The following is a 13,205-nucleotide window of genomic DNA, read 5'->3' on the forward strand; positions in this document are numbered from 1 at the left end:
AAATCCATGGATAGTCACACTTACGCTTGGTAATCACAGCAGCACGCTCAGATAGTCTGAAATTTTCCCTTCCCCAATTGACCAGCCAGCAAGCAAGCCAGCCAGCCAGCAGCAGAAGAAGCGACAAAATGCCGACCCAGTTGACCATAGGTCATCCGTTCCTATCTAGGACAAACCAAGAGAGCAGCTCCCAAATACATCACGCCACGCCAGTCAACCAAGCTACACAGCCAAGACAGGCCATGCAATACAACCTATTACAAAAAAAAAAAAAAAAGGCTCTGAATTTTTAGAAAAAGTAGAAAGAAGAAGAAGAAGAAGTGAATAAAGCCTCCCCATTCATCCATTCCACGCCCTCTAGATGATGACGTCCCACACCATCACGCCTTGGCCAACCCAAAACACCTACGCTATCGTGGGCTGCCCATCCCCCCCGTACCACTGCCGCCGCCGCTGCCCCCTCCTCCGCCCCCTCCATGCGTTCGTCCCGTCGGGTCGAGCAGCAAATGCGGCTTGATGAAGCCCTCGTCGATTTGGCGGAAAGCCAGCGCCGGGTCTTCACTGAGGCCCGTGAGCAGCTGTCTGGCCGCGGCCGTTGCTCCAGCCACGCGGCCGACGCGACTCGTCCGAGGTTCTGCTGCTGCTGCTGCATCGGGTGACTCGGTGGTGCCGGTCGACGCGTAGGGGTTGTTGAGGTCTGGGCGAAAACCGGCGCCGCGCGGCGAGGCCCTGCGTGGAGGAGAACGGCGGACTGAGGGCGGGAGGTCCAGGTCCGCGTCGACGTCCGAGTTTGAAGTGCTGTCTTCTGGGTTGAGCAGCCCTTGCTCGGCGTAGTCTTGCCGCGTGGACGAGACGTGGTGGCGCGACGAGCTGCGCCGCGAGGGTCCAGGTACCAGCCCGCTGCGGGCCGAGTGGCGCCCCGTTGAAGGGGGCGTGCCGCCGTTGATGGTGCTGCTGCTGAAGCCTTTGCCATTGGCCGCGTCGAGGTCGACAGGAGTGAGCATGAAGCCGTTGCCGCTGGGCCGTGGGTTGTGGCCGAATCCGCGCCCAGATTTGGCGGAATACGTAACGCCGCTGACGATGGGAGCGCCGGCAGGCACAATCTCAATGTCAAACTCGTCATCCGAGTCGATTTCCTCAACGACGCCGGTGCGGATTTGCAGGATTTCCAGCATGCGCGCTGTGGTGCCGCCAAAGATGATGACAGTCAAGACCACCACGACGAGGACGGTGGCACGCAGAGTAAAGCCGTTGGTGCCGGTCAGTCCAGCCGCGAGTGCGACTCCGACTGCTCCACGCAGACCAGCCCAAAATAACATGGCCTGGTGGGACCAAGGAATCTCATCTGCTACCTCGCGGCCGCGTCTCGCTGCGCGGTAGCGTATAATGCTGTTGACAAGCTTTGAAAGCGGGAATACCGCAGCATAGCGGGCGACACAGATGCCAATGACCGTGACGAGAATGAAGAGCGGCTTGTAGTCGAGCTCTGTCTCGGTGAAGAGCGAAAGACCTAGATAGATGAAGATGAAGTTTTCGGACAGTTGCGCCATGACCTGAAATACAAACTTGGTCGTCAACTGCGTTCTGCGCGACATGTTGTGGTAGGCATAGTGCTTCAAGCATATTCCGCAAAACAGGAGGGACACAATGCCTGCAAAAATTAGCTTTTACTCGGAAGGGAAATGCGTTGTACTCACCAGACATGTGGATGGCATTGGAGAAAAAGTAACTTGCGTATGCAATAAGAATGACGAGGCAGCTCTCGATCTTGGGGAAACGCCGCACATAGGTGAATTTGAGAAGTAAAGAGGTCAGGACACCGATAATGATGCCAATGATCAAGCTGCCAAAGAAGACGAGCAAAAATATGCCAATGGATTCGAACAGGGTTACAAAGGTCAAGTTGCCCTTGTCCGTATCCTTGTATCTTTGCGCCGTTTCGAATAGAACAATTGCGATTGCGTCGTTGAGGATGGACTCGCCGAAAATGACCGTGTAAAGCTTGGGATCGACCTTGTATGTGTTGAATATGGCCAAAATCGTGACGGGATCCGTGGCCGAGAGTGTTGCGCCCAGTGAAATGGCCTCGACGAAGCTCAGCGACACGCCGTCCAAGTTGAGGCGAGTCCACAGCCAAAGTAGGACGCCGAGTACGACGGCAGATATAAATGTTCCGGCAAAGGCGAATGTCAGGATTGTGCCTATACTGCGGAAGAAATTGGCTTGGTGTAGTTCGTATCCGGAGGCGAGGATAATGGGCGGGAGGAGGAGGTTGAAGAAGAATTGGTAGTTGAAGCTCACGACGCCCAATACAGCTTCGTTGGCTGTTAACCGCAGCATGAGGCCGACGACCATACCTAGTCCGTGTCAGCGATTGTGCGGGCTCGCGGGGGTGGGGTGGCGCATACCGGCAAAGATGGATATGACCGTCTCATGGACGGCCTGTATCTTGCGCGTTTGTAGGACATAACTTGTGAATAGAGCTACGATGAGCAGGACGATGAGGATGAAGAGCGACCAGGACGCGTAAATTTCCTTCTGGCCGGCTTCGGGTTCTGCGCGAGCTTGTTAGAGGAGGCTGGGCAAGGCGACGTGGGGACTCACCGTCAGGGTCGGCATCGGATGCTTCGCGCTCTGCAGGACGAAGGGGTCAGCTTGGTATGTTTGTAGGCGCTGGGCACAAAGTAGAAGACGCACTTGCGAGTTCGGAGACGGCCAAGCCGAGTAGGGAGGCCATGGTGGAGCGAGAAGGCTAGATGGACATTTGGCGATGCGGTGGGATGGAGCGCGGATGCAGAGCGGCAGGACCCGAGGCCGGCGGAGACGCAGAGCGCCGACTTGGCTCGATGAGAAGAGAGGCAGGCAGGCGCAGAGGAGGCGATGGCGGGCGACGGCGGGGAGCGTTTGGTGAAGGCGAGAGGATATGTGGTTTTTTGTTGTTGGGCAAAGGGAGAGGCGGGCGAATGACGAGTACAAGTTGGTGGATGGTGTCCAGTCGATTGGATGGTCGCTCCGCTCCGCTCGGGCAAGACAAGGGCGCTGGGCCTGAATAGGAACAGCCGCAATCATGCGCGTTGAAACGTTCCCAAGCCCTTTCGTAGGGCTGTGTCGCGTCAAAGAATTCAAGCGAAGAGGTGTCAAATTGCGTGCGAGTCGCCAGAAGCCTTGATTGTTCTATTCATAACCGGCATACTTTTGGACTCAATAGCTAGCTCTGTAATTCAAGTCCATTGGCAGCGGTGCCTTGGTGCGCTTGCAACGCTGCAGGGGCTCCCGAGAGCTGACCACGGTTCCCGAGGGCGGTTCAAGGCACACAGCACAGGCAATGAGAGGCCAAGGTCAGGTCAGGTCCAGGTATGCAGTGAGGAGGGTAGGGTAGGGTGCATGGATAGGCGCATACGGACGGCGGATACGGGCCGTGAGAAGATCCCAGCTACCCCACGCCGACGCTGCAGACGACGACGCCACGCCATGCCACCACCATGACCATTGATGACAGCTTCCTTCTTTCGTCAGGACCTCCTTCGCGCGCAGGATCGTCAGGAACCACGCGGCGAATCGTCAGACGACACTTTGCCCTTTGCTACTCACTGCAACACCACCTGACGAGACAGCATGACGGCCACCGTCGAGACTGACTCGCTGTGCCAGCTTACCCCATCGTGTGACGTCGACTGGCCTTTGTGACAGAATGACAGCACCACCTCCTCCCAACGAATGGCATCGCCACGCTCCAGGAGCTGAGAATGAAGCTGCTTCCTTGGACCTCTTCATTCCATCCTCACCGTGACGCCTTCCGCTCCGCAGCCCTGCCGCTAGTCCTGCCACAGCCCCCCGTCCCTTCGTTACTCACGGAACCAGACCGAAACCTCGACCGCTCATGAGGCGCTCTTGCGCCGCTCATTGTCCACCTCATGGCCTCAAAACCCACCCACAGCCCTCCACTTTCTCCCGACCATGCCACCTCGCCAACGCCCCTCGCAACAACCACCACCACCAAGACCGTCACCTTTGAACGTCCCTCTCCACCCTCCTCGCCGACCCCTTCCGCCGCATACGACCCTATGAATGAGCAATCACCGCTCCTCTCTCCCACCCAAGACGACGAGAGCGGCCTGAAGCGCGTCCCCTCGCCGCTGAGTGACGATGACTGGAATCCCGAGGCCGGAGAGGACACCAAGAGCAGCTGGTACTTGCTGCTCCTTACACTGGGCGGTTTAGGGTGAGTTGCGCATACCGCACCAACGTCATGGTCCCGACATGCTCATTTCTTGCCCAGTCTACAGATTGCCTGGTCTGTGGAGCTTTCCTACGGCTCGGTCAGTGCTCCGTTGCCATCTTTCACTTCGACATCTAACACCACCACAGCCATACCTCATCTCACTCGGCCTGAGCAAGTCCCTGCTTGCCCTCGTATGGATAGCCGGTCCGCTTTCCGGTACCCTCGTACAACCATATGTTGGGCTCAGGAGTGACAATTGCAGATCAAGATGGGGGAAAAGGAGACCTTTTATAATTGGCGGCACCGCTGCAACCATTGTCTCTCTTTTTCTCCTAGCTTGGGCGCGAGAGCTCGTCGGGGGCTTACTGAGCATCTTTGGCGTAGCTAGGGACGCAAGCGCAACACACACTATGACCATTTTGTTTGCTGTCCTGATGGTATATGTCCTCGACTTTGCCATCAACGTCAGTGAGTATTTGCTGACTGCCCAGCCCCACGCACCCTTGTCTGACGTGTCATAGTCCAAGCTGCCATTCGCGCGTTCGTGGTCGACTGCGCCCCGACTCATCAGCAAGAGGCTGCAAATGCCTGGATCATGCGTACGAGTGGCACTGGCAATATTCTGGGATACCTTTCTGGATTTGTCAACTTGCCCAGGTACTTTCCGTTTCTCGGAGACAGCCAGATGAAGGTGCTTTGCGCCATCGCATGCCTCGTTCTCGCTATCACCGTGACCATTAGCTGTTCGACCATTTCAGAACGAGACCCGCGCAGCGAAGGCATCCCCGACAGCCACGGCGGCCTCCTCGGCTTCTTCAAGAACCTCTTTCGCTCCATCAAGCGCCTGCCTCCTCAAATTTCCAAGGTCTGCCAAGTGCAGCTCGCAGCGTGGATCGGCTGGTTCCCCTTCCTCTTCTATGCCACGACGTATATTGGAGAAATCTACACCGAGCCCTACTTTGAAGCCAACCCGCACATGAGCGACGCGGACATCAATCAGGTCTGGGAGGAGGGCACGCGCATGGGCACGCTGGCCCTATTCATCTTCGCCCTCACCACCTTTGCCTGCAGCATCATCTTGCCCCTTCTCGTTGCGCCGACCTACAAAGCTCCCTCATCCGGCGCCCAGACCCCGAGCACGCCTCTAACGCCCAGCACACCGCGCTCGTCGTCCATCGCCTCGTCCTCCTACTTCCAGCTCCCTTCATCTTCGACCTCACACAAGCGGAGGTCTACCTCTAGGTTCGCCTCACATTTCCGACGTCTCCCTGAGCTCCTCGACGCCCTGCAGATCCAATCCCTTACCCTCCGCCGAGCCTGGCTCTTTTCGCACATCATGTTCGCCGTCCTCATGTGGAGCACGCTGCTGGTACGCTCGACGGTAGGGGCAACGTTCATCATCGCGCTCGTCGGCGTCCCCTGGGCCGTCGCCAACTGGGCGCCCTTTTCGCTCATCTCGTCGGAAATCTCCAAGCGCGACGCCATCCGACGCGGCCTGATACGGCCGGACGACGAAGACGAGTCGTCCTTCTCCGGACCGTCATCTTCGGCGTCGAGCACCACCACCGCCGCCGTCAACAACAGAGACGCCAACTTGCTTGCGTCGGGCGAAGACGCGCACGAAGGCGCCGACCAGGCGGGCGTCGTGCTGGGCATCCACAACGTGGCCATTGCGGCGCCGCAGGTCGTCGCGACGCTCGTCAGCTCGACCATCTTCCGCTTCCTGCAGAAGCCGCGCGGCAGCCCCGGCGACGCGAGCGTGGCGTGGGTGCTGCGCTTTGGCGGCGTGTGCGCCCTCGTCGCCGCGTGGCTGACGACGCGTGTTGGCGAGGAGAGGAGACGTGGCGGCGGAGGTGTCGTGTTGGGCAAAGGGAGGAGGGCGCGGCCGAAGGGGAAGAGAGCCGATAGGGGGAGTGCTGGCGGTGGTCGAAGCGAGGCGAGCGGCGGGGATGGGTCACGATGGGAGTGAGTTTTGCCATTTCCCCCCTTTTCTGCTCGTTCAGCGTTTGTGGGGATTCGAGCGGACAGGCACAAGTCCCTCCCTGGCCGGCGTTTGCAGTAGCAGATATGAGTTTGGGCCTTTCACCACCCTCGGGTCCTCTCCTTCGCTCGCTATATACCAATCATTGAATCTCTTCTTCTTGTCACCGTGCGCTGTTGGAAATGCATTTTCGGATATCAAAGGAGTATTCAATTTCTCACCACTTAAGGAGAATGATGTGTGGTTGGTGATATCTTTATTTTGTGGTTTAGTCGATGTGGTATGTACCAGGATGTAAGTGAGACGGGAATTCTAAGAAGGGGACGGCGCATATGCGCTCGCTATCCAAGGCCAATCGCAACGCCTTCTGCCGTCAACAAGAGCCAGTCCAGCTCGCGCCGGAAACGATGCACCTTCGCAAGCAACAAGCTATCCAACGCAGAAAAGATCCAAAGACACACACCTTCTCCCAATGTCAACGCTACACCAACACCTCATCAACCTCGACGACGCCGCCCTCGAGAATGACCTTGTACTTCTTCCTCTGCTTGTTTCCCTTGCCCCCCTTCTTGCCACCGCCGCCATACCGCAGCGTCCTCACGACGCCAGCAAGCTTGGGGAAGAGCTCCTTCTCGCCGAGCCACTGGGCAGCGAAAGCGGCCAGGCCAAGGACGAGCAGGGCCGTCTTGAAGCCCCAGTCCATGAAAGTGAGCTCCATGAGGTCGGCGAGCCAGCGGGCCGGGTCGAGCAGGAGGTACGTGGACAGGGCGAGGGCGGCGCCGAGCGTGACGACGAAGGGCAGGTTGTGGTGGATGGGGCGGCGGAAGGGCGGGCCGACCGACAGCACGAGCGCCGACAGGATGTACTGATAGCACGACAGCAGGAAGAGGGCCGTGTTTTGCGAGTTTTTGGCGTTGCTGTGCGTGCGGTCGAGGATAGGCGGCTGGTACCACGGCTGTCGCCGCACCGCGACGAAGGCTATGGCTTGCACCAGGATGCAGAGCGCAATGTGGCCGAGGAGCGGCACGAGCACCTTGCGCGAGACGAGCGACGCCGTGGGCCGCTTGCGCGAGAGTGTGGGTGCTGAGCCCGTCCATCCCATGAAGATGGCGATGGGCAGGATCAGGGCGAGGTCGATGTAGAGGAATTGAAAGTCGCCCAGGTTCGACGCCGAAGCGTACAGGAACGACACGGAGGTGAATTGGATGGCGCTGTAGAGCGACATGTACTTGAAGCAGGAGAAGGATGTGACGAGGGCGGCGCGGCCTTCGCGGATGACTTCGGGCACGCAACTAATGTCGAAGACGCGCGAGGTAAAAGGCGCCGCGACGCTGGCTTCGGCTTCGGAGAGGGAGATGCCCACGTCGGCTGCTTTGAGGGCACCGCAGTCGTTGGCTCCGTCGCCACAGAAGCCACAAGTGTAGTCGATACTTTGCAGCTTTTCGACCAATTCATGCTTCTCATCTGGCGACATGCGCGCAAAGACCTGGCCGCGGACCAAGAGCTCGTTCAGGACCTTGGGATTGGCATAGTCTATAATCCAGCGGAAGACGTCTCCCGATACAGCCACCGAATAGTTGCGCAGGTTTGAAATGTCGTAGGGAAGAGAGGCGTCGCCTTCGGGGGGAGGTGGTAACGGCTTGAGCGTGTTCTCGTCCAGCTTGAATATGGGATTGTCGATGCTCTCCCAGGCCAGTTTCGCTAGCGGTTGACGCGCATCTCCTTCAACAAAATACGGCACGAAGCAGTGTGCTGTCTTGTCTATGAGGTTGCACTCTCTGGCCACGCTAATGGCAGTTAAGATGTTGTCTCCAGTACACATGGCCGTTCGGATCGCAGCATCGTTGAGCTGGTTGATGACACCAGTCGTGGTCGGCTTGAGCTTGTTCTCGAAGATGATGAAGCCAACAAAGTCAAGATTCGACTCTGCATCTTCGCGTGCCATCTTCTGCACCTTGAACCAGTTAAGCTTTGGAATCGTCTTGGTGGCGCAGGCAATGACACGATATCCGCGGTGAGTGTAGTAGCTGAGCAAGTCTTCGTAGTCCGTGGGAAAGCTCTCAGGCCGACAAATCTCCTTCATACACTCAGGTGCGCCTTTGACGTAGATGTGTCCCTCGCGAGCGCCAAACTGCCGCACAACCACACTGGCTCTGCGGAGCTGTGAGACAAACTCATACGCCTTGATGATACCCAGTTCGATCGGCTTTCTGCTGGTTGGATCCTCGCCCATGTTGTATTCGTGGCCAGCAGGAGGCCTGGCAACCGATGGAGAAATGCTGAGTGACTCTTCTTCGTTATCGAAGCCTCCGCCGCTCTGCTCGCCTTCTTCAAAATTCCACCCTGTAAATTCGAACATTTTGACGTCCAGAGGATCTCCGACAAGTTCGCCATCCACACAACGCAACGAGTGGCAGGTGGCCATTGTGTAGAGGAGTGACTTGTTGTTCTTGTAATCGATTGTGGGATCCCGTTCGTATGAAGCTCCGGGCAAGACCAGGGCGCAGTCAGTGAGAATGTCACTGAATCTGTTGACCGGCTGCTGCGCGACCCTGAGGCCCAGCACATCGAGGCCTTCCTCTGTCAATGTACCCGTCTTGTCAAAGCAAACGACGTCGAGCTTGCCACCAACGTTGACGCGCTGGGGGCTGATGCAGTAGATTTGCTTCTTCTTGAGTCGGTTCAAAGCAAAGTTTGTCCCAATCGTCAAGGTGGCAGGTAAGGCAGGAGGTACAACGATGGTGATGAGATCCAGTGCGCGGACGACGATGAGGTGCCAGGCAAGGCCCAGGCGAACAAAGTTGACAAAGGATGCAATGAAGCCTACGCCCGCAATCATAGCCATGACGGATATGTATCGGAAGGAGTCGCGGTAGAATTTGAATCCGGACGGCTTAGGGAACAGCATTGAGCGCACCAGAGCACCTTTGGTGGTATTGAAACCGGTACGGACGACCAGGGCAAGCGCAGCAGCCTCTTCATCCTTGTCGTCTTGAGGTCTTCTGGCTCGAATGATTTTGGTTCCGCAGAACAAGAAGTGGCGGGCCACCTCTGGATGAATCGAAGCTGTGCTCAGATTGAGCAACTCCAGGGCATCGTCTGCAGCAGGCACCTTTGATACAGGAACGGACTCGCCAGTGAGCATGCTCTCATTGACGATGCAATCTCCAGATAGGAGCAAGCTATCGCAAGGGAGGTGCGTCAGGCTGGGATCCGTGACTTCGTAAATGTCTCCCGGGACAAGTTGACTTGATTCAACGTAGCGCCAGAAGCCGTTGCGCAGCACACGGACATCGCATTCGAATCTGGAGACATCCCTGAGTCGGTGCATCGTAGCCTTGGTCTCGATCAAGGTCGTCGTGATGCTGACGACGGAGATGATGAAGATGCATGTCGCGTAGTAATAGTACTCGTCGAGAGACCAAAGAATCAGACTGGCAATCTGGAAGACGTAGAACGGATGCAGCACCTCATCTACGAGAAGCTGGCTCGTACTCTTTTCCTTAATGTCGATGAGATTCTTTCCAAAGACCTGCTCGCGGGATTCTTTCTCCTCTGAATCCAAGCCGGTCCGAATGGTCCGTACGTCTGTCCAAGCAGGGTCTTTCCAAGTGTTGCCCAACACGAATTTGTCCTTGACGGGATGGTAGCAGAAGCGAATATAACGGTAGTCCAGGGTCCGGAGCTCCTTGATCACGGGGTCATCGTATTCATCGTAGTCCCGGAGCCCCTCCTTGTGGTTGATTCCGAAAATGGAGGAAAGCGGCTGTCCATAGTCTTGCTTAGAGATGGTCTGCACCGACATTTCTCCCCACTGATTCTCCACCACCGTCCAGTCACATTCGTGAATAGGTGACGCCTTGCCCACAATCTTGATACGCCAGCCGGGCAGCCAGCGGAACAAGAGATAACCAAGACCACAAGTCATAACGCAGAGCAGCGCATAGATGGAGAATCCCACCAGGGAAGTCTTGAAGCCAGCGACGACAATCGTCAGATCCTCCGTGGCAATGTAAATCTTTTGCGTCGTCCGTCCTCCCCTCCAATGTCCCGATGCCTGGGTGCTTGAGCTCGAGTGACGGCGGAGAAGCGGCTGACTGGCCGATCTGGAAGAGCCAGCCGAACGCGAACGCTGTGAGCGAATAGAGTACGACAGAGACTTGCGCCTCCCATTCATCAGGGAGCGTCCATCCTCAAGATCCACGTCTTCTCCATCCTCTGCGTATCCGTTTCCGTTGGCGTAGTCCAGTGCCAGCTCCTCCTCTTCCGCAATAGCCTCTTCCTCCGCGGTATCCAGCGATTCGTGGTCATCGTAGAATGTGTAGCTTGTGACGCTCGCCGAGGACTCGGCGCGAGGGCGACGATGCGCGAAACCGGTCACGCTCGACGGCACGCTTTCGGACATGGGACCCGAGAATATCTGACATGACTGTGTCAGCCGTAGACTAGCAAAGCTGTCACGCCCCGTTGAAGTATAAGGTGTCGTTTTGGAAGCCTGTCATCCAGCCTGGCGGGACGGGATTTTTTTCGCAGCCGCGCTCAACGGCGCCAGCTGTGCCGCGAGATTGACGGTGAAGGGTATTTACCTCATCCTGGGCCATCTGCACATCAGTCAAAAGACTGACGCTGCTGCAAGTCAGTTCACGATCACTTGAACCAGGTCCGTCGAGGAAAACTCACTCGCTTTTGTTGGAGCCGCGGCGGTACATGGAGCCGCTAGGCTGGCGGGCAGGCGCAGCGTAGCTGGAGCGGCGGCTTTCGCCCTCTCCATCGGAATCCACCATGGCTGGCGATGGAGTGCTTGGTCTGGCTCAGCGCATATCGCGGCGTAGGGATAGAAGAGGTTCTAGGTCGCGCGACACAACAGAAGAACGGCGCAGGGCGATGGTGGGATGTCAGCGAGCCTATCGCGGAGATTAAAAATGGCGGGCGGTATGTTCGTCATATCCTGGCTCTCGACCTGGCCCGAGCGTGCACCTTTTCAACGCGGAACCCGTCGAGCGCACTAGTCTGCCAATAATCCACACCAAAGTCAGCACTAATTTGGTGATTAACACCAGAGGCTTGTAGTTGCAGCAACACGCGCTCCAGATCGTGAGACAGAAAAGTAGACTGGGGCATTCAATTGCTAAAGCGAAATGCGGACAGTACAAAGGCTTGGATGTCGCCAGCATCACAGTGATTTTTAACGAATAGCTCCATCTTTCAATCAATTCTTGGGACGTCGACTTCGATTGCAGTCCACGGCACGGCGCATCAGGTAAGAAAAATCGAATCCATTCCTGTTCCCAACCATGCGCCATTCCGTGTCCGTGGCGTTGCTGCTACTGACTTGTTTTTCCCCACACGAGTCTGGCCGGGTTTTGCTCTTTTGTTCCTGAAGCCGTTTGTTGCCCGTTAGTGGTTCACCGAAAATCATGGGTACAAAACGGTATTGGGAATCGGGCTCTTTGGCTCTGATATTGTTTCAAAACATAACACCTTTTGATGCCTCCTAGGAAAGAGCAAGACCCGACCGTCGTGACAACCCGTCCATCCGTGATCCATTTAAACGGTCTCGAGAACCGTCTCCTTGAACTCACGCTCGACCTGCAATTCCATGTTAGCCGTGTCCAGAGCGCACCGCGTCTTGTTTCCCTTACCTTCTGGCCGGACTCGTCGTGAGTCGACTCGCCGTGCAGCGAGAGGAGGGCGCCGAGGTCGAACTTGGGAGCCTTGAGGAGCTTGACCTTGCGGACGTGGACCTGTTCCATTGTCAACCACTTTTCTTCTTTCTTCTCGTTGTCCATTTCCAACGTACGTTCTGGAGGGGGTAGATGCCCTGGGCAGCCTTCTCAATCTCACGGCCAATGACCTCAGGGATCAGCTTGGTGGTGAGCTGGGAGAGGGTGCAGGCCGAGGCCTCGCGGGCCATGATCTCGGTCATCTTCTTGCGGATGGCGCGGATCTGCGACGACGCGGCGTAGGTGGTCTTCCTGATCTGGTTGGGGCGGCGCTTGGTGAAGGCGATGCAGAAAAGACGGATGAGGTAGTCATCGGTAGTCTTGACGACGACGTTGGCTTCGATCAGGGTCTGCCACTTGCGGACGAGGGAGCGGAGCTTGTCGGAGGTAAAGTCGAGGCCGTAGAAGTTGGTCAGGCAGTTCTTGCCCTGGACCTCGTCGACGCGGAGCTTGACCTTGCGGAAGGCGTGGTCCTCGTCCTTCTGGAGGTCGGCGAGCGAGACCTCGAATATCCGGCCCTTGAGGGCGTCGTTGGCGTTCTTCAGACCAGTGGTCCTGTTGACGAGAGTCTTGCCGACACTGCGAAATTCGGGTCAGCGGCTTGCAGTGCGCAGCTGGGCTTATGATGCGTACTCTCTGATCTGGAAGGTCGAAGGGGCCTTGACGGAGTACCAGTCCTTCTTGGCGAAGGGGTCGGTCCTCTTCTTGATGCCCTTCTTGCCCTTTGAGAGACGCTTGTTCTTGCCGACAGCCATGATTGCGACCTGTGTTGGATGTCGGAGGGCTGGATCCGGGTTGTCGTCGTGTCGTCGCTGGTGTCGGCCGGCTCGCGCGTGTGGGTGGGAATGGAAAATCCAATCGCTTACTCGGCGAAACGTAGAAGCGAGCCCCGACCGCCTTTGTGCCAAGAAACGGCAGAATCAACATAACCGAGATCTGACCTAAGCATTGAGCCTTGCCTCGGGCCCGTCACGCCCTTGTCGTCACTCATCAACCTTGCCGTCCCGGCCATCAATTCTCAGGTCCCGCCACTCCAGGATTGGACGACGATGTTAGGTTCCCGGAAACTGGACGATCACCTGTCATGGTCTTTAGGGCATGCTTTGAGCTTGACATTTTCCTTTGCATTATTCAGTCGGCACCCAACGACAGGCTCTACGCGTGGTGCGCTCGAGACGACGCGCTTCTATGACAACATCACCTGCACCAGCCACGGAGCACCGAGCGCAAGGACTGTCTGCGACTATTGTTGATTTCCAACCATCTTTACCACTGCACC

The 13,205-nt window shown here is 57.1% G+C and overlaps 4 protein-coding genes across 4 annotated transcripts; 1 reads left to right on the forward strand and 3 right to left on the reverse strand.

The window, feature by feature from the left end:
- Positions 1 to 107: 107 nt before the first annotated feature.
- Positions 108 to 3,174, reverse strand: J3D65DRAFT_637588 (CPA1 family monovalent cation:H+ antiporter). Its single transcript, XM_066801522.1, has 5 exons — positions 2,698 to 3,174; positions 2,605 to 2,634; positions 2,409 to 2,555; positions 1,698 to 2,357; positions 108 to 1,651 (listed from the first exon to the last, which is right to left on the reverse strand). Exons 1-5 carry the CDS (start codon positions 2,735 to 2,737, stop codon positions 411 to 413), a joined length of 2,118 nt encoding a protein of 705 aa, XP_066651254.1. The 5' UTR covers positions 2,738 to 3,174; the 3' UTR covers positions 108 to 410.
- A 307-nt stretch (positions 3,175 to 3,481) lies between these two features.
- On the forward strand, positions 3,482 to 6,284 carry J3D65DRAFT_653411 (uncharacterized protein; the record flags this gene model as incomplete). Its single annotated transcript, XM_066802469.1, has 6 exons — positions 3,482 to 4,222; positions 4,280 to 4,319; positions 4,369 to 4,690; positions 4,744 to 5,743; positions 5,807 to 6,075; positions 6,226 to 6,284. Exons 1-6 carry the CDS (start codon positions 3,915 to 3,917, stop codon positions 6,282 to 6,284), a joined length of 1,998 nt encoding a protein of 665 aa, XP_066651255.1. The 5' UTR covers positions 3,482 to 3,914.
- Positions 6,285 to 6,312: 28 nt separating this feature from the next.
- J3D65DRAFT_637594 (uncharacterized protein) lies at positions 6,313 to 11,093 on the reverse strand. The gene is made up of 3 exons (XM_066801523.1): positions 10,884 to 11,093; positions 10,790 to 10,829; positions 6,313 to 10,623 (listed from the first exon to the last, which is right to left on the reverse strand). The coding sequence occupies exons 1-3, from the start codon at positions 10,985 to 10,987 to the stop codon at positions 6,685 to 6,687; spliced, it is 4,083 nt and encodes a 1,360-aa protein (XP_066651256.1). The 5' UTR covers positions 10,988 to 11,093; the 3' UTR covers positions 6,313 to 6,684.
- A 218-nt stretch (positions 11,094 to 11,311) lies between these two features.
- J3D65DRAFT_637598 (40S ribosomal protein eS1) lies at positions 11,312 to 12,756 on the reverse strand. The gene is made up of 4 exons (XM_066801524.1): positions 12,560 to 12,756; positions 12,004 to 12,505; positions 11,846 to 11,947; positions 11,312 to 11,792 (listed from the first exon to the last, which is right to left on the reverse strand). The coding sequence occupies exons 1-4, from the start codon at positions 12,679 to 12,681 to the stop codon at positions 11,751 to 11,753; spliced, it is 768 nt and encodes a 255-aa protein (XP_066651257.1). The 5' UTR covers positions 12,682 to 12,756; the 3' UTR covers positions 11,312 to 11,750.
- Between the last annotated feature and the right edge of the window lie 449 nt (positions 12,757 to 13,205).

Source organism: Phyllosticta citribraziliensis (assembly GCF_038025025.1).
Source record: "Phyllosticta citribraziliensis strain CPC 17464 chromosome Unknown J3D65scaffold_12, whole genome shotgun sequence".
In the NCBI taxonomy this organism is placed as follows: Eukaryota; Fungi; Ascomycota; class Dothideomycetes; order Botryosphaeriales; family Phyllostictaceae; genus Phyllosticta; species Phyllosticta citribraziliensis.

Excerpts from the sequence above, each read along its gene's own strand:
- J3D65DRAFT_637594 (XM_066801523.1), bottom strand. The coding sequence starts at position 10,987 with ATGGTGGATTCCGATGGAGAGGGCGAAAGCCGCCGCTCCAGCTACGCT. Across the intron at positions 10,830-10,883 it reads CGCGGCTCCAACAAAAGCGA|CGTCAGTCTTTTGACTGATG; the intron begins GTGAGTTTTCCT and ends GACTTGCAGCAG. Across the intron at positions 10,624-10,789 it reads TGCAGATGGCCCAGGATGAG|ATATTCTCGGGTCCCATGTC; the intron begins GTAAATACCCTT and ends CAGTCATGTCAG.
- J3D65DRAFT_637588 (XM_066801522.1), bottom strand. The coding sequence starts at position 2,737 with ATGGCCTCCCTACTCGGCTTGGCCGTCTCCGAACTCGCAA. Across the intron at positions 2,635-2,697 it reads GGCCGTCTCCGAACTCGCAA|AGCGCGAAGCATCCGATGCC; the intron begins GTGCGTCTTCTA and ends TTCGTCCTGCAG. Across the intron at positions 1,652-1,697 it reads CAATGCCATCCACATGTCTG|GCATTGTGTCCCTCCTGTTT; the intron begins GTGAGTACAACG and ends TAATTTTTGCAG.
- J3D65DRAFT_637598 (XM_066801524.1), bottom strand. The coding sequence starts at position 12,681 with ATGGCTGTCGGCAAGAACAAGCGTCTCTCAAAGGGCAAGAAGGGCATC. Across the intron at positions 12,506-12,559 it reads TCGACCTTCCAGATCAGAGA|TGTCGGCAAGACTCTCGTCA; the intron begins GTACGCATCATA and ends CGAATTTCGCAG. Across the intron at positions 11,793-11,845 it reads ACGACGAGTCCGGCCAGAAG|GTCGAGCGTGAGTTCAAGGA; the intron begins GTAAGGGAAACA and ends ATGGAATTGCAG.